The sequence below is a fragment of the Tachypleus tridentatus genome, chromosome 7 (assembly GCF_004210375.1).
Source record: "Tachypleus tridentatus isolate NWPU-2018 chromosome 7, ASM421037v1, whole genome shotgun sequence".
Taxonomy (NCBI): Eukaryota; Metazoa; Arthropoda; class Merostomata; order Xiphosura; family Limulidae; genus Tachypleus; species Tachypleus tridentatus.
Window position 1 is genome coordinate 1,791,217 of NC_134831.1, and position 18,759 is coordinate 1,809,975.

Here is an 18,759-nt window from a genome sequence, read left to right on the forward strand (position 1 = left end):
GTACTTTATGAAAATAATTCTGGCAGAATGCACTAAAAATGAGAGGTTTGAAAGAGTTAATATGAAATACCCTTTACACCAATATGTAGATTTTAGTGTTAGCAGTTTTTTGTTTTTTTACCTCAAGTACAATAGAACACAACATACATAAATATATTCTGAAACAGACTGTTAAAAGGTTCTAGTCACACAACGGCATGCTTCGAGAGACCAAGAGTGTGTGTGTTACTTGTAATATTTTGAATTTATTAATCTATTGGATGCATAACAGAATTTTAATTTTCCAGGACAGAAGAATGATAATATTTGTGAGAGAACATAAAACGTGTATGAGAGACATTTCTATGTTTACTTTTAGTATTTTGGGATGAGTTTACTGAAAGACAATTTCAAATGAGTGAAGAAATAGAATCTCATTAACTCACCATTTATGTCAGATTCCAGTACACCTTGAAAAGTTGGCCCATAATCATAACCTCTGAGCCTAAGTTCTGTATAAATGTCTTTAGAACTTAATATAGTATCTTCATTCTTATGAGTGGGTGCAACAATGTCAGTCATTTTCAAAACAGGATCCTCAGGACAATAGACACGCCCACTAGCAGCTACAGCTCCACCTTCACAAATCTCAAACTCTCCTGTTATTTCCATAACATTGACCAACAACCTCACAACACCTAATGAGGGTTGGAAAAAAGAAATCAGACATGATGCTTAGTTTAACATACCTACAATATACTCAAAAAGATATTTATAACAGTATACAGTTATATACAAAATAAGCTACTATTAAACTAAATGTTACTTTCAAGTAGTTTAGGGAGTTTCTCAACATAGCTAACATTGTTACAACTAAATGTTCACAGAAACTTTAATTTCAGTTTTATATACCATATTGCTTGTGATCAACATCCCTCTCTAATTACACACACTACAATTAATTAAACTTACCATTTTTTGGTAATATGGTTGCCCGGTGAAATGAAACATTTTCAAACATAACTGGCATTTGCTCAAATGTCTGGCCTTTGACCCTTGCCAAAGCTTTCCATGCCAATAGCATGTACCCAGTTGCTGGAAATAGTACTCTGCCATCAATACAATGTCCAATTAAGTACTGATCTGGGGAATCTAAAGAGGACAAATCAATTTCTACAATTGACTCTGATGAACATCCTCCATTGAAGAACTGATCCCACGTTGTTACAGTCCATGACTGAGAGTGGTCCCACTTAATTAATGGAGAAAGCATGGGAGTTCCTGGGGCCACAGGAAAGCTAACAGTTGGGTAAAGGTTTTCTATAGCTGGATTCAACCCACACAGATACATCCTGATTAAAAAAAAAAAGGGGGGGAGAGAAAGAAATGAAAAAAAGAAGTTTAAAAAAAATCAGTTTTCAGTTTCAGAACTATATTAATCTTTGCTTTAAAATGGTGCTGTGTTTGTATACAACATACTTTACCCAATTTTATCAACAAGTCAGGTTCTTTGACAAGTGCTTTAATAAGTTATAAAAGCTAATACTATAATTACAGTGCACAAAGTGCTTGCAAACACCTTGAAAATTTAACAAAGCTAAATAAAAAAAATTTGAAAAAACAACAACAACAAATGAACAAGCAAAAAAAAGGAAACCATAATTACTTTTTCCTTACAAACACAGAATTAAAATTAAATTACTGAAAATACTACCACATAAAAAAATGACAATCCAAGAACACTATGTAATGGTAATAATTCTTCATATGCATTGTCATAATTTTTTCCCACCATTTTATTAGAATGATTCTAATCCAAGATTTTATTTTACTCATATCATGCAAGATGATTACACATGGATGAAAGCCAAACGTACTATACATTGATTCCATGTCCAAAATATTACAAAGATAAAAACAACCTACATTTTCTTAAATGCTCTACACATGTGGGATGGTGGACATCACTTAGCAATCTCTAAAGTTAAATAAATACAAGTTACTTTGAAATATGTTGAGATTCCTTATTCATAGTAACTGATTGTGTTTAGCAGTATATGACTCACTTTCCAATAGAAGATAAAAGAAATTCCATATTGTTGTGGTGCTTCCTCTTCATCAGGCCAATAAAAGAACATTCAGAACCAAGGGTTCGCTTAAGAATAGCCTGCAACAGACAGTGTGGAGCAATCTCAATCGTTACAGCATTGTGTGGAACATGCTGCAGGGCCTCATGGAACAGTACAGGCGAGACCAAGTTGTTCACATGGTAAGCCACGGATGACAGCTGGGCTAAAGGCTCTTTCCATTTACATTGGGGAATAGATGAACTAATCCAGCGTGAGCTGCGAGGTAATGGGTTCTTGATGATCTAGAAAAACATTCACTTTCATTGAAACTTTAACATGTTTTTTTATTCCCTTTTATAACAGCCAGTGACTTCAATGTAATAAAAAAAAACTACTGGGCATTCTTTAAATACTACCATTTTAACCATTTCTATCTATCTTATACCTTACTATCTAGTATCATTCATCCATTAAAACCATTGTGAAACCTCTGTGCGTGGTCAAATGACACTTAACATTTCCAACATTAACAGATAACAATAACTTACTTTTTCTAGAGCATAAGTTAGAGTTGGAGCAATAGAAGCCATATAAGGGCTATGAAAAGCTACTCCTGCTGTTGCAACTTCTCTAGCAAAAATATTTTCAGCTTTCAACTCCTCAACAAATGTCACCACTTTTTCAGCAGGACCAGAGATCGTAACAGTATCCTCAGCATTGTGACAAGCTGGAATGACTCCTTCCGGACAACGACGTTTGGTTTCCTCCCATGTTAACCCTAGTCATTAAAACATGACTCAGAAGATAGTTTGTTCCATATTTTGACTTACTGTATCCATAAAGTAAATTTCTTGTTTTATTTTTAACCATTATTATTCAATTGCCTTTTGATCAGATTCTTGCATAACTCCATGCTTATAATGTGTATATGAAAAATATAACAATTTGTTTACAATAAAAAAACAAAATCTTTGGTTAGTGTCAGATAAAAATAAGAAATAAGACAGTCACATTTTCAATAAATACCAAATCAGGCCTTACCAACAGCAGCCATGCCTCCCTTTGGTAAGTCAGCTTCTTCCACACATCGTCCCCTCCAGTATGCAGCCAATACAGTTTGTTCAGCTGTAAAACATCCATCTGCATATGCACACCCAAGTTCCCCCACTGAGTGACCAACAATTCCATCTGGCTCTATACCCAAGCTTCGCAAAACATCAATCAGTGCAACCTAAAGCAAAGAATTCATTAGCACCAACCACACTCCTAATCAGAAGTAATTCAATAAAACAGAACCTTTCTTTCTTAAAAAATAAATCTCCAAGTTTAGGTTGTAATAATAAACTACATAAAGTTAAATACAATTACATTGAAAACTATCTTTACACTACCTAAGTTTAGTATTTGCATTAAAAGAAATTATGAAGCAAAAATGTATTTCACAAGCTCTAATTTTGTGCTTAAATTTTGCAAAAATATTTCATAATTTTTTTTACAATCAATCAATGTACAAAAGTGAATATCCAAGGTAATTCAAAAAAGTTAGGAAAAAAACAAAACTATACAGTATGCCTGAATTCTTACAAATTTATAATATTGTGATGCTGAATTTATACAGCATCTCGAAATGACTAATGTTTGTTTCATTAATGGATTTATTTTCTTATATGAAACAAGTGGTAATTATTCTCAAAAAGAAAAATAAGCATTATCTTAAAGCAATTTAAGTTTGAATGATATAAGTAGAACATCAATGTATATCTTATAAAAAAACTTATATTTATAAAACAAATTGTTTCCTTATTACACTGATGGTGCACAATTCATATTACTATTACTGGTGTGGCGCAATTGGTCCAATGACTAAAAATCTGGAAAAACGCTAACACCAGACAAGTGTTGTAAAGTTATATGTTTGGGGTGTTAGCTCATCTTATAGCTGTACTTCAACATTATACTTTAGAATCACACACACAACAACTTAAACAGGAATAATTGAATGTGAAAACAGGAATATTAGCAAAGCATAAAAATCAAATCCAAATATACAGTCAGATAAAATTATTTCTAAATTTGCATGCTTATCTACATTGTAGGTAAAAATGAAAAATCAATAAATGCTCATTGAAACTAATACATTCAATAAATGTCACTTTAATTACTGAAACTTATATTGGTTTTCATGACTGCATGTCAGAAAAACTGTATACTTCAAATATTGTTTTTGGAGTAGTTTTTTGGGACAACCTCTCTTCTCATTCAATTTTCTAACAAAATATGTTAAACACAAAAGGTACCTGCACTGCAGCTATAGAAACAAATGATGCAACTGTGCTTTGAGGTGACTCATCAGTATCGTCCGTCACAATGTTCAGCAGGTCAATTCCATATGGTGAAAGAATATCTGCAGTCTTGTGGAGAGAGTCGGCAAAAACCTTGATGTTCATCAAGTCACGACACATTCCAACCCACTGAGTTCCCATTCCAGAACATATGTACCATACAGGACGTTTTTCTCCTGGTGCTTTCTGAAGAGAAGAAAGAAAAATGTACGTGTATGTGTGTGCACGGGCGCGAGCATGCATGCACACAAAAATAATTCTTCAAATCAAATTTTTAACACTTAAAACCATACAAATAAATCAGTGTTAAAACAAATGCAAAATAAACCTCATGTTTACAAAGTTAACAACAAATTACTTTTCAAAACAAACATACTAGTAAAACTACTTTATTTTGAAATACAACTAAAGATTTTAAAACTACCATATGCTTTTCAAGTGTTTCCTATGAAACTCCCATTTTTCTTCATTAAATTTCTTAATAACAAACTCCTCTTGAAACCAATATGAAGATAACTTTCACAAGGTTTACACCCAAATTTCGGGTGTGCAGTGTGAAAATTGAGATAAGCGAGTCACAAAACTGGATTCTTGTTACAAGTAACAAATTGAAAGTAATAAGATAACAGACAAAATTTTACAAAAAAACTGACTTCTCATCTGACTGGTGAAATGATTAAAAAAACATTCCAATTTCAGTCTAGCACAACCATTATAATAGCATTGTCACTTTTCATAAACTCATGTTACTTGTATATAATCTTTGCTATGAATGGTCAAGTGGTCTAACAAAACTCACCAATATCAATAGTAGTCACGTAAGTTATTTACTAGTAGTTTGGTTGTTTTGATACAGTAGGTGTAGATGCTTTATGCTACATGTATTTATGGCAAACACAAAAGACTATTTGAAGTAGTTATTCCTAATTTTGAACTAACCAGATGGAAGGTAGGCAGTCACCAGAAATCTACCACTCATGATTAGGGGTAGATGGTCACTCTTATGGCACAGTTACAGCTGAAAGTATACGAAATATTTTTTGTATCTCATGGTTTCCAAATCAATTCACCAGCTCTAAATTCTGGAGCTCTACTACAGAGTCAAGCCAGACCCAGAATATTAAAACTGAGGGTTTTTGTATTTGAAAATAATACCAAATTTGACTAAGTTTAAAAACCTATTAAATACTGTTAGCTAGTACTAGTGATGATATTCATATGCGAAAAAAAAAAAAAATTGTTTTTAGTGAATTTCTTGCTGCTGAGCATGTTGATGTCCTTCCTTTCATGGACTGGATGTAAATGATTAGCAAAACTTTCATATCCTAAATACGAGCTAGGAGAATGACACCACATGACTCATTAACTGTTCACATAAATTTATTAATGTGTGTAGTAGTGAATTTTGTACAATATGTTACTCAAACTATAAAACTCACATATACCACCACATCAATTTTTGTAATCTAACTGGGGGAAGACCAGTAAAGTTCATTTAATACTGTTGAAAATTGTAGACCACTGTTTAGGTTTGATATACTATAAGATTCAAGTACAGCAAGGTAATTTAATCAATTACGTTGATGAGCATTGTGTAAACTAATAGAAATTACAACTGATTAATCAGAATTACTGTTTATAACTATCAGTATTTTCAGTTATTCAAATGTTGGCAGTGTGTGCTACCAGTCTTTGTTCTTCCTTATACCACTAGAATTGAGAAAATGTATTAAACATGCAATCAATTAACAAGACCATCAATTAATCAACAATAAAATACCATTAATACCCAGCTCTATAAATAAAGCATTTATGTTTCTTCAGTATTAACTGTTCCTAAATGAGCTACTAAAGTATTTTTAAAAGAAAGTGTACAAATTTTGTAAAAACCAAACTATAATTATAGTGAAAAGAAACCTGTAATGTGGTTACTTAGTATTACACTAAATGTTTTTACAACTATTATATCATTCTATACCATAAAAATATTTCAACTATGAATTACTTGAACCTAAACCTATGTTATCTCTAGTACCTTGGAAGACTACATGATTAGACACCCAGATTTCCTTAAGGTTTGCTGTACATTATCACAAAAATTTATAAGGCAGTTGAATGTAAGGGGGCCATTGCACATTTCCATTAACATTCCAAATCATATGAAAAGTCCAAGTGTGGTATCCCATAATCTGAAGTTAAATAAATCATACACTATTCCAAGTAATACAAAGGGTAGAAAATCAGCAACTTGTGCCAGTTTATGACATTTAAGGGGTTGGAGATGAAATGGACATAGAGCAAAATTGACAAGAGCTTTTATCTATTGCCATACATAACTATTAGCAATAAGAAAATATTTAAGAATTTTTGCAATGTCATAAATGATAATGTACTGACTACATGAAAGAGCACTTACACAAATCTATTAAAACAAACAAATTACTTAAATACAGAGCAATATTACAAACTAGGTATGAATGGTATAATTAGACAGCTTTGATTAAAGCTCACCATTTATCATTTCAAAATCTGCTTTTCAAGCAATGCAGATACACTACAATTATACCTGAATAGCATAGCTGTTTGAAATGGTTAACTGTTTCTACTAATACTTATCTAAAGAGTTGAATATAAGTAATAATGACACGTTTTTAGATTGTCACAAATTTTCAGTCTGAACTTTGCCTGCAAAAGACAATTTAAAACCAAAGGACAGTTAATAAAACTCAAATAACTGGTATCTGTAGTGTTATTAACAATGAGTGGCAGCACTAAAAGGATAAGTAAAGTCAACCAAACTGCAATGTCACATCTTTCAACTGTTTAGGAAATAGCTATATTGATTTTACTGATAGATACATTTAATATTCTCCTTGTCTTAAAAATGTATACTTTATGACTATTATATATTTATAGGTAGTTGAACAATGTTGCATCATCATACAAGACTCAAGACAGTCTCATTACAGTAGGTAATTGTAAGTTCTCTAGTTAACTTACAACATAATCAACACATTTATTATACCAGTTCTTTTCAATTACTTACAGTACGCTGATTGACAAAAACTAATAGTACTTACTTCCACCGTTCTTACTTCATCTCTACCGTCAATGCTAGGAATCATGAATCCTCTAAAGGGCATGGCCATAGGAGGTGCCTTCCCAACTTCAGTTAGAAGAGCAAATGTTTCCAATGAAATATTTTCTTGAAACTGGTTGAACACAAAGTTCACAGATTCTTCTGTTCTACCACAAAATGTTACCAAGTAAGGAATGGCTTTCTTATTTTTAGAGTTTTCCATTGCCATATCACTTGGTGGTAGGTATGGCTGTAACACAGCATGGACATTTGCTCCTCCAAATCCAAATGAGTTAATTCCAATTAATCCCTCAGGTAGAGCTAGATTTTCGTCAACAACTTTTAGTCTTCCATCAACAAGTGCAGGAATGTTTGGATTAGGAGAAACATAATGCAGGTTTGCAGGAATTTTTCCAGTCTCCATTGCAAGAAGTACTTTTGCTACTGAGCATAAACCTAAAGGAAAGAAAATTAAGGTCTCACAACACAACACATGCACAGGAATATTATAACAGTTTGAAAAAAATCAAAGTAGTCCCTAAGCTTTGGGAATTCTTCGGATGTAAGTTAATAGTAGTAGTACAAATTACGGATAAAAGAAAAATTTCTAGAAACTCAAACAATAATACTACCTCAATATCAAAATTATCTTATTAAGTTTTAAATGGGTTACAGAAAAAATTAAGATTCAAATACAGTGCTATATGATTGTGATATACCAATATACTATGTGACTCCATCTTCTCATAGTATTATATTTATTCTGAATACACATACTTTTCACATAATATGTTGTCAATAAAACTATTCATCTTAGTTCATATCATCTTTGTTTCTTTATTATTCTAGAAGTAGATAATACTTGTTACCACCCTTAAAGGACATTGCTTAATGCAGCCTTGTGTAAAGAGGTTGATAGCAGTGTCACTGTTAAGGGACACAAATGACCAGCAACACGGTAATACAGTAAATGAACAGTTTCTATAAAGAATCCAAGAAACCTTAGGTTTGGCAGCATGATCTGATTGAATGTAGTCTATAGATTTGTTACCAGAGGTCAGTCCAGTGTCCAACAAAAATGACTATGAAACATCAGTAAACTGCCACTACACCCATGTTTAGTTATTTCATTAAACATCAACTTAAAAAAAAAAAAGAAAGAAAGAAATAGATTTAGTACTATTTCACAATGAATATCTTGAGCTAACCTACTATTATTCAATAGATCTATCCAATGAAGCTTAAGCTTATATTCAGTTCACCTAAATATACATTGGAGGGGTTAGAAAAAAAAGTAATTTTAGGATTATGAGAGCTTAGTAATAAAAATTTGAAAATATGTGGTATCATTTCCACTTTGTTTCATTTTCATTTAATAAACATTGCTAATCAAAGTTATTACTTTGCAAATTTATTTTCAATATATTTTCTCACCCTGAGTTTTAACCAGAAACCTGTCATACCAGTAGAGTGCTCTACCAACTGAGCAAATAGACTAATCCACTCACTTCTTAGTTAGTCACTTTTTAATTAACTTAAACTACTACAATACCACGAGTAGATTAAAAACAGTCACAGGTCACAACATAAGCTCATTACTCATAGGAAACGTGTCATTCAGTAAAATTAATTATCTGTGGAAAAAGAAACTATTTTAGAAAGACTTCAGTCAAAAGGCCATGAAGGATGGCCTAAGATGATTTTGAGCAATACTTAAAACTATCCTTGTTCAAAAATATTAAAAATAAAAGATTTGAATAAACAATATACACAATAATAAACATAGTTAAAATGTAAGAAAAGTTACAAAACACACTAACAAAACCACAGAAATAAACTGAAAATAACTGTAAAAGGAATGACATATTACAATAATTTCACCTGAAGCTGGCTCCGAATGGCCCATATTCGACTTTACAGAGCCTATAAACAAAGGATTATCCCTTTCTTTACACAGAACATCAGCTATGGCTTCTAATTCTTGAGGGTCGCCAGCTTTTGTTCCTGTACCATGAGCTTCAACATAGACAACCTGAGATGGACTCACACCAGCTTCAGCATAAACCTCTTTTAAAAGTTGTTGTTGCACATGACCAGCTGGAAATGTCACTCCTAAAGAAGGAAGAGTGTTTACATATAAACATGTTTATAGATATTAAATTTATTCCTAAATTTGTTGGACCATAAGGACTAATTTTGTAGTTCTAAGTTAAGTTTGTTAGCAGTACAAGTGGTGGAAAAAATTTTGTTTACAATTTATGTCTTAGAAAAATAATTTAAAACATTAGCCAGAGAACACTTTCAAATGCAAAAACAACACATTAATGTTGCTAATTATACCAATTTCCACAGAAAAAAAAGAATTTTAAAATGCTAATTACTTTGTGAAAAAAAAATATTCTAAACTACAACTCTTGCAACTTTCTTCAAAAATTATAATAAATGTTGAAACAGTAATTGTAGAAAAACAAGCCAACCTTGTTCTTTAGATCCATCAGTATTAGTTTTAACATGAACTACAGTGGCATATATCCTTCTGGCCTCAGAGGCACGCTGAAGAAATATCACTGAGGCTGCTTCACTTCGTACATAACCATTGCCTGAAATGTAAACTACACATTTCAGAAACAAGATCTTAAGTGTTAACAGTTCAAAATATAATACCATAGATATGTATACACACACTGTCAAACTGACATTTTTTTGAGCAAGTTTTAAAAACAGATTTGTAAACAATCTGAAATCCATTGATTAGAATTATTCATGTTATTACTGTGTTTTTCAACGAGAGAAAAAAAGGGGATAAAATAATGCTTTATATAGAAGCTTGTTTAATACTTCTTCTGTGATGCTTTTTCATAATAATCTATTACCCTTTGAGGTTATCCATTTTTCCTCACTTATTGTGCTGGTTTAACATTTCATATGTTAATTCATCAGCAGTACACTGTTTATTTATTGAAAAAAAACATGAAATGACTACGATTACATAAACTTACAACACAAATGTTTACAAACTGAAGATATACTCAAGTGTAATTGTACACTTTACAGATTCAAATCTTTATCTCTATAAAATACTAAAGTTCATCTGCAGTGTAATTTTTTTAGTAGTTAGGTTTGTTTCAGATATTTGTGCAAAGCTACACAAGAGTTATCAGTGCAAGCTGTCTAATTCAGAATTGGAAGAGAGAAGAAAGGTAATCAACAGTATACACTGTCAAACCTAAAGCTACTCTTATCAAACAGTGGAATTTAGCCATCATTATCATAATGAACCCAGGCCCCAAATCACAGAAATTGTTTCATTGTGACAATGAGGCATGTATCTTAGCTTCACAGTTTTGACAAGCTAACCATTAATCATATCTAGGTAATTTTGGGTTAATTAGTTGTTTTTTTTTTAATATCCTTACCCGATGCATCAAATGCTTTACATTTTCCATCAACGGAAAGCATTCCAAGTCGATGAAACTGAAGAGAACTAGTGGGTTTCAAACACAGGTTGACACCTCCTACTATTGCTGAGTCACACTGACTAGTTCGGAGAGCAATCACAGCCTGCTCCAGAGCAAGTAAACTGGATGAACATGCTGTATCAAGTGCAAAACTGGGGCCTAATAGAAGATATTTTAACAATAATTTTTCCCATATCTATACTAGAAAACAAAGAAGCATTGTTTCATATCTTATTGTTTTAATAGTTGCATAAAGCAATCCACAGTGATTCAGTCAATTTGTATATCATATACTTTAAAACTCTTGATGTGAGAAAACAAACACTATTACAGCTGTTGACGATAAGCCAGATATTCCTTATCCGTTGTTCTCTTAATTAAAACATGAATATCTTTTAGCATCTATTAAATAGCAAAACTAACAATGGACTAAAAACCCAAATCAATACACAGGATGAAAATTTAATAATCATTTTTACACCTGTTAGTTAAATTCCTTTTTTTTTAATTTTTTTGCAACAGTACACATCAAAATTTTTTTTATAGTATGGTGACTGCTGTAATATTTGAAAAACTTAATAAATGACCTGACCTTTAAAGTCAAAAGTGTAAGAAATTCTGTTTGCAAACATGGCACGGCAACAACCAGTTAGCCCATAACCATTGATCTTCTCGGGATCTTTGCCTAATGCCTCATCAGTCTCTGAAGCACTACAGCCAATAAAAACCCCAGTTCTTCTTCCTCGCAGGCTGTGAGGGTTGTAGCCTAAAAAATAATGAGTCGAGTCTTTCAAACTAATGGACATTCATAGACATCTTCCAAACTATAAAAAATAAAATAGGTCAAAAATGTGTTTAGATTTCATTTATGATGTTGCTTTAACAATCTATTAAGTGTTACTGAATAATGGCTCACGTAACACAATGTATTATATACTTAAACTACACCTCTTCTAATGTATTACATGCTTGAAAGAGGAATGATTATGTTTATGTATCTTTTAATATTTTCTATGTTAATTATCAAGGAGTCTTTCTAGTACATTTAAATGTACAAGAAATATGTATGGTAAATACAATTATCAAAAACACTATACAATGTGCAGGTATACAGGTTAATCATTTTGCAACCTCTTATCTCTGGCATACACTATGAAGTCACTGGACATGCAAGTGTCATGCAAATTTCAGGCTAGAGGATATATTGTTTAATTTATGATTAGTACATAAATTGTCAGTATGGTGAATTATTAATGTATTTCACAGCAGTAGCCAAAAGTTCAGAAATACAGATTATTGTAAGATATGTGTTACATGCATAAGAAAACATTTTAGGATCTAATACAAACCAGTATTTGAGAAAAATAAATTTGGGATTTTTTAATTGGTACCTGTGGCAAATTTAAAGAAATTAAGGAAACTTTGATGTTTCTCACCTGCATCAATTATTGCTTCACATGTTAACTCGAGAAGGATTCTAAGTTGAGGATCCATAGCATGCGCTTGTTTAGGATGTACTCCAAAAAATGTTGCATCAAACTTTCTCAGATCCTTTAACTTACCACAACGTGTAGGTAAGCCATACAAACCTGGAGAAATGATATGTTTATATTTAACTAAAGCAAGCTATACAATTATCTTTTTTTTTTTTAAACAGATTACTTTAGAAGTTAGGATAGCACGAGTTTTACACAGCACAGCTTAGATCAAATATAATTAGATTTTGTACATAAAAAATATATACTTAGAAAAATAAAAAATTCAGCCATAATACAAATTTCTAACAGTAGACTATAAATTACAGTGTATGTCATGGTTAAGAAGACAGCATACAAGATCACAAAGAAAAGTTATAAGTTTTAAAAAGATAGTTAAAACTTGAATGCTTTCAAATACACTCAAGTTTTAGCTATCTCTAAAAACACAAACAACTTAAAGTGTATGTAATGTGTCCCGTTTTCTTTGAAGTGCCAGAAAAAGTAACATCCAAGTTTTATATTGGGATTACACCACCTATTCAGTTTGGACTCGATTTCCCTAGCCTCCCACAGAGAAGCAGATGTGGCTTGTCAAAAATACTATTAATAAAAACTATACGCAAAATAATAATTGGAGTAGCCTACAACAATGGAAGAGGCAGAAAAACTGTCCATTCCACCCCCAGCACCTATAAAAAAATTAGGACACGTTATATAACGATCCATCCTATGATTCGTGCGCTTGTTATTGACGTTTGTTTTACAGGTTTTGTTTAAGTACACACACACACACATACATACATATATATATTTTATAGCGAGATCTCAAAATATCATAAATTAGTTCATTCAAAACCAAAAGATAGAGCCACTTGTCAACTAATACATATTTCATTAACCACACACGAATAAAAATCTATATTTAGACTTGAGAGAGTTTACTCTACACATTTTTTCTTACGTGCCTTCCAAGTACAGTCACCAAAAGTTTTGTTTTTAAAGATTTTTGAATGCTGGAGGGGAAAAAAAAAAAATTGTGTAGCTCCTCTTAATGCGGATTCAAATTGTGATCTGACAACGGTTTGTCAATTTAGTGAAAATCAGCCCGATTATTTTTACAACGGTTTAGGGCTCTGAAATGAATGAAATTCGTGCTGTAATAGTCAGAATTTAAATGTGTGTTTCGAGTGCACTTTGTTTTATGCTGGTTGGAATTTTTTTTAATTGAAAAATGTTATTCATCAAAATATAAATTTCGAAGACGAAAAGATGACTTACAGGTTTAAACTATCTCTTGATTATCAACAGTGAGTAAAGAACTGTACATAAAAACCAAATACGATGTTGTCCAACCCATTAGCACGAAACGACTACCGCAACAATTTACGTGCAATACAGGTACTTCTTTTGAAATTTAAGGTTTAGTTTGTTCTGAATTTCGCGTAAAGCTACACGAGGGCTATCTGCGCTAGCCGTCCCTAATTTAGCAGTGTAAGACTAGAGGAAAGGCAGCTAATCATCACCACCCACCGCCAACTCTTGGGCTACTCTTTACCAACGAATTGTGGGATTTATCGTAGCGATATAACGCACCCTCGGCTGAAAGGGCGAGCATATTTGGTGTGACGGGGATTCGAACTCGCAACTTTCGGATTACGAGTAGAGTGCTTTAACCACCTGGCCATGCTGGGTCGGTTTAAGAACTTGATATTTCATAGCATTGACACCAAGCATTGAGAATATATAAGTGGTCTTCAACCTACTCGAAACCTTATCAAATAATCTCTTCCACACACAGCAAACAAAACAAGATAAGGATTAACGTTAAATAATTAAACAACTATAAAGAACATTTCATTCTATTCCTGGTTGACATTTATTTAAAGGATCTAAATGCATGAAATATTAATTACAACAGTTCCTATTACAATACTTATTGTATGAACATATCTTGACCAAATATGAAATTTATTCAGTTTATAAAATGTGAAGAAAAAAAACACGCTATGTAACCTTCATCTTGTACACGTTTGAATAACATCATTCATTCGACGTGAAAGTTTAAAATCACGCAAATATTTTTAAACAATATACGAGGATGAAAGAAAACATACAATAGTTGTAGGTCTTTTTTTTTTTTATAACGAAAAAAAAAGAAAAACTACATATCAAACTAATAAATACCATTTATTACTGCATGAAATACGTGTAAAATGTCTAGGAAAAACATTAAAATATTTGGCTTGACTAGCATCCGTGATATAATGTGTTTATGATATAAAAGTGTTGAACATAAAATTTATCGAGGAAAGGAAAACAAACGAAAGACAACGGAATTAAGGTTTATTTGTGAACGAATATTTGTTTTACAAAAAATAATAATAATGCAGTTGTGTGCTCGCTACTCTTGTATGCTTGCTAATGATGGGTGATTTTTCAACTTCTACACCAGTAAACCCCCGACTATTATATTTGGAACTGGTTACTTTGCATTAAAAACAGTTTGTAATGTAAAATTGTTTTATTTATAAAGTTTCACACAAGTAAAAACGGCGTTGTTTGGAAGTGTCATTAGCTGAAGAAGTAAAATACAATTGCTTCTACGGATAACAGGACAATCTTTACAATTAAATGTACAATTACTGTTAAAGTGTTATAGTTCTATGAAAGAGTTCGCGGTCGTTAGATATGAAGAAGCAAGTGTAGTGGATAATAATATCCAAACTTGGAATTCAACCGGAACTAAACTACGATGGCCAGATGACACTGATTCCTGGGGTCATTACCCTATTTCAAAGTAACGTTCTCAAGTTAACGAAATTCGAGTTGCGAAGCATCTTGACTGTTAACAAAATTCACGTTTCGCTGACATCTATTATTATTATTATTATAATTACGGAAAGCTAAACTATAATTTCATCCATTCTTGGTTTACAAAAAAACTTTTTCCCAAATATCAGTTTCATATTATTTTGAAGCCACATTGGTTTATTTTGAAATTAATTTTATTAACTTTATGAAGACTCATTTTAATTTTACTCTAATAGTAATGATTTTTACTAACCACATATGGTCCCTCAAAATATTTTCAGTAGGACAATCATCTATTTTGGTGATGCTATTTAAATATATTTGCAAAGCCCTCTAACCAGCAAGTTCAATAATTTTATCTTGATCAAAACGCTCGTTATCATAGGTAGGGCAAGCTTTGAATATTCCACTTCTGTTTATAATAAAAGCAAACATAAAACTAGGTAGAGCTGGGCTTTTAAAAGTTACTACAATGAATCGTACGTTACCTTAAATCAACATTATAGAGAGCTCGGTACGACGGTAAAATGACATTTGCGTTACTAAGGGATACATTTGTAAAGTATAATTAGGTCAGCATGTACGAACAGGTCAAAACACGGGCCTAAATTACGAGAATCATAATTCGATCGTAACACTAACGAAAAGCTTTGTGCTTATATTTTAACAATATAAATGTTCAGCCGCCAGGCGGGTTACCATGGAGTTGAAAGTCCTACTGAGAAACTCGTGAAGTTTTGGTCTGTAAAAGGGACGTAAAGCCATTGAATGATACTTTAATTTATTTTGGTAATAATGCTACTTGCACAGTACTGTAACCAAACAGGTTTCTCTTGTCAATAGCTAATGAACTTGACTATCATGTATTATTATCTGTGCAACTATTATTCGAACCGTGATATTTTGTTTAAAGAAATATTTGCAGTATTCGAATGCGACTCTTCAGTGTTAAGACAGCCCTTGGGTCGAAAATTATTAAGATTTATTATTATTTGTAAATTACTTGTGTGTTAGTAGTTTAGTAAAACAGAGATCAAGCAAATTCTTGTTCTTACTGTGACTGAATTAAAAGTGGGTGGATACATTTAACAATATAAGACACCACAGTCATGCGTTTATTACACCTACTCAAACAGTTTTAAAATAACGGGGGGGGGGATTGAATGAAGTACAACTAAGTATGGTTGAAATGTTGCTCTAAACATCCACGTCTGAACCAACAAGGCTTAGTCGTTAATTTTATCTGACCCTGGTGCACCTTCATAAACAAACCGTTAGCACCATCATGGGAATATTTTTCCATCCAAGATACAAAAGGGTGGAGAGAAAACGATAAATTTTACAAATGAAACAACAAAAGACAAGATTTATACGTAAAACAAATACGACGAGAGCTTGGGGCACGATGACATCACATTTTGTTTGGGCTGTAATACGCTGGTTCACCTAATTCTGTACAAAAGCAGTGTCATTGCATACCACATTTTTAAATATTAACGTGACTTTATGCTCTCGATAAATTGGTTTCTACAGTATTTAGGATACATGTCTACCGATAAGTAAAACTTTATAAGTCCTAACTTTACATACGAAACAATGACCAGAATAACATCTAAAATAAATACTAATTCCCATGGGTACCGTTACAAGATATATATTTAGCTGTATGCAAATAAAGAAAGTACGTCATTTTTCTGGAAGACAACTAACAATGTTACACACACACACACACACAAACTTCCACATATCACAAAAAAAAAAAAAAAACATTTCCTAGTCTGATATATCGAAATGGCATTGCAAGTTGGTAATTGTGTTGTTTCCAGTCGCGTGGAGAATCCGAAATAATCGCTGATCAGTCTTCTCTTTAACCATTACTCTGCCCCTATTCTATATTCCCCGGCACATCTCATGATGAAAAATCAAAACAAATCGATAAATGTAATAATAAAACGAAATTTCCCGTCGTCTTACAACAGCTAAATGTGGTTTGGTTTTCTACTTTTATGTACAATCTCACAGCTGCCTGTTTTATCTACAATATATACATTAATTTAAATATCAACTACGTTTAAACGAAGGTCACTCAACAAAAATTATAAACATTATTTTCCAAATTCTTTCGATATACAGGCTGCACCAGATTTTTTTGGCTAACGTGATTTTAATCACCCCTTCTCCTTCTAAAAACTCTACACGAGGCATTTTCATCGTGATAGCTTTTAAAAAAATTAAACCAAAGGTTCTTTTTTAATCTATATACTGATTTTATTAACTAAACACCAATATAATAAACTATTCAATGGATGTAAAAATTAACCCCAAAAGAAGCAAAACAAATAAAACACGTGAATATGCCAGACGTGTTCGTTCCTCTAACAAGCATTACGATATTGTTTGTTCCAATGGTCACCATTTTAAATATCTACAGTGCTTATGAAAACCCTTCTGTTACTACAAATTGTTAATGTTATTATAATACGACAGATAAAACACTATTTATCTCGAAATAATCTTCGTTTTAAAATAGAATTATATTAATATGTTAGAATCTTGACAAACGTCCGATTCCCCATACGCTTTCAGTATCGCAACTGTTTTAATTGTTACTACTTCATTTTTCAAAATGACCCTACTTATATAAAAAGTGGATTTTTTAAAATCCAATGGAGGAATGTAATAAAACTTTGAGAGGGTATTTTAAACTATACTAGGGTTTTAAAAAAGCTACATTTCTTTCAATTCAAAATAACCACATTAACCAATTTAATAACCACATGTATACTGTAACTTTTTAAATATTTTTAAATTATTTTATTCATGCTTTTCATATTCTAATTTTTTTTAGCTCTAGCATAATGTAACAATAAAGCATGTCACCTACAAGTTTCCTGATGTCTAAGTTCAACGTAAATTTTCCGTCAGAGTTCGTAAAAGGTAATATTGTGATACATAAAGTCAGAGTTAAAAGGAGAGGTAGTTAGCCAGCGAGTGATTAATTAGTGAGTCTGTTACCGTGTTACTTACTGATCGATTACTGAACGAGAAGAAAATAATGAGTGACTTTGAGTTTATTTGAAAGTTAGCCTTACGAAAACTTGCAAGTTATAGTCGAAGAAATATAACGCTTTCGCTATCGTCACGTGTTCGAAACACTGTATTATTTCTATAGAATAACAAGAAAAACAGAAGTTACAACACCCACAAACAAACCGTTACAAACATTTCATGGCTGGAAATTCACGCACACCTAGTACCAAATGCTCTGAACAAGCACGTGAGGCACGTGTATGACATGATATGGGCCTTACTTGTAATTAAAATACCGCAGCTATCGCTTCGTACGAGACAAGTCAATGATGTCATTTCCGTCTAGCATTACCGAAGCCCATTCTGAATTTACAAGATATCAAATAAATTTACGAGTTCATGGTTTGAAGTAATCACATACGTGTCTGCTTATATCATCTAAGCTTGTGGATCATTTCTACAAAATTTCCAAAACAAATTGACGGGTCGGTGCTATGATGAGATGACTATGTT

General features: G+C 32.2%; 1 protein-coding gene across 5 annotated transcripts in view; it reads right to left on the minus strand.

The window, feature by feature from the left end:
• The window catches only part of FASN1 (Fatty acid synthase 1), a 62,575-nt gene that overhangs the window by 19,786 nt on the left and 24,030 nt on the right, over window positions 1-18,759 (minus strand). For all 5 annotated transcript variants that reach the window (XM_076509924.1, XM_076509922.1, XM_076509926.1 and 2 more), the window contains exons 3-14: window positions 12,364-12,516; window positions 11,520-11,693; window positions 10,886-11,086; window positions 9,947-10,069; window positions 9,351-9,581; window positions 7,471-7,925; window positions 4,346-4,576; window positions 3,090-3,279; window positions 2,597-2,826; window positions 2,046-2,350; window positions 952-1,331; window positions 426-677 (exon numbers count right to left, since the gene is read on the minus strand). In XM_076509924.1, the coding sequence (XP_076366039.1) occupies window positions 426-677; window positions 952-1,331; window positions 2,046-2,350; window positions 2,597-2,826; window positions 3,090-3,279; window positions 4,346-4,576; window positions 7,471-7,925; window positions 9,351-9,581; window positions 9,947-10,069; window positions 10,886-11,086; window positions 11,520-11,693; window positions 12,364-12,516 (2,925 nt within the window). The remainder of the gene's footprint in view (window positions 1-425; window positions 678-951; window positions 1,332-2,045; window positions 2,351-2,596; window positions 2,827-3,089; window positions 3,280-4,345; window positions 4,577-7,470; window positions 7,926-9,350; window positions 9,582-9,946; window positions 10,070-10,885; window positions 11,087-11,519; window positions 11,694-12,363; window positions 12,517-18,759) is intronic.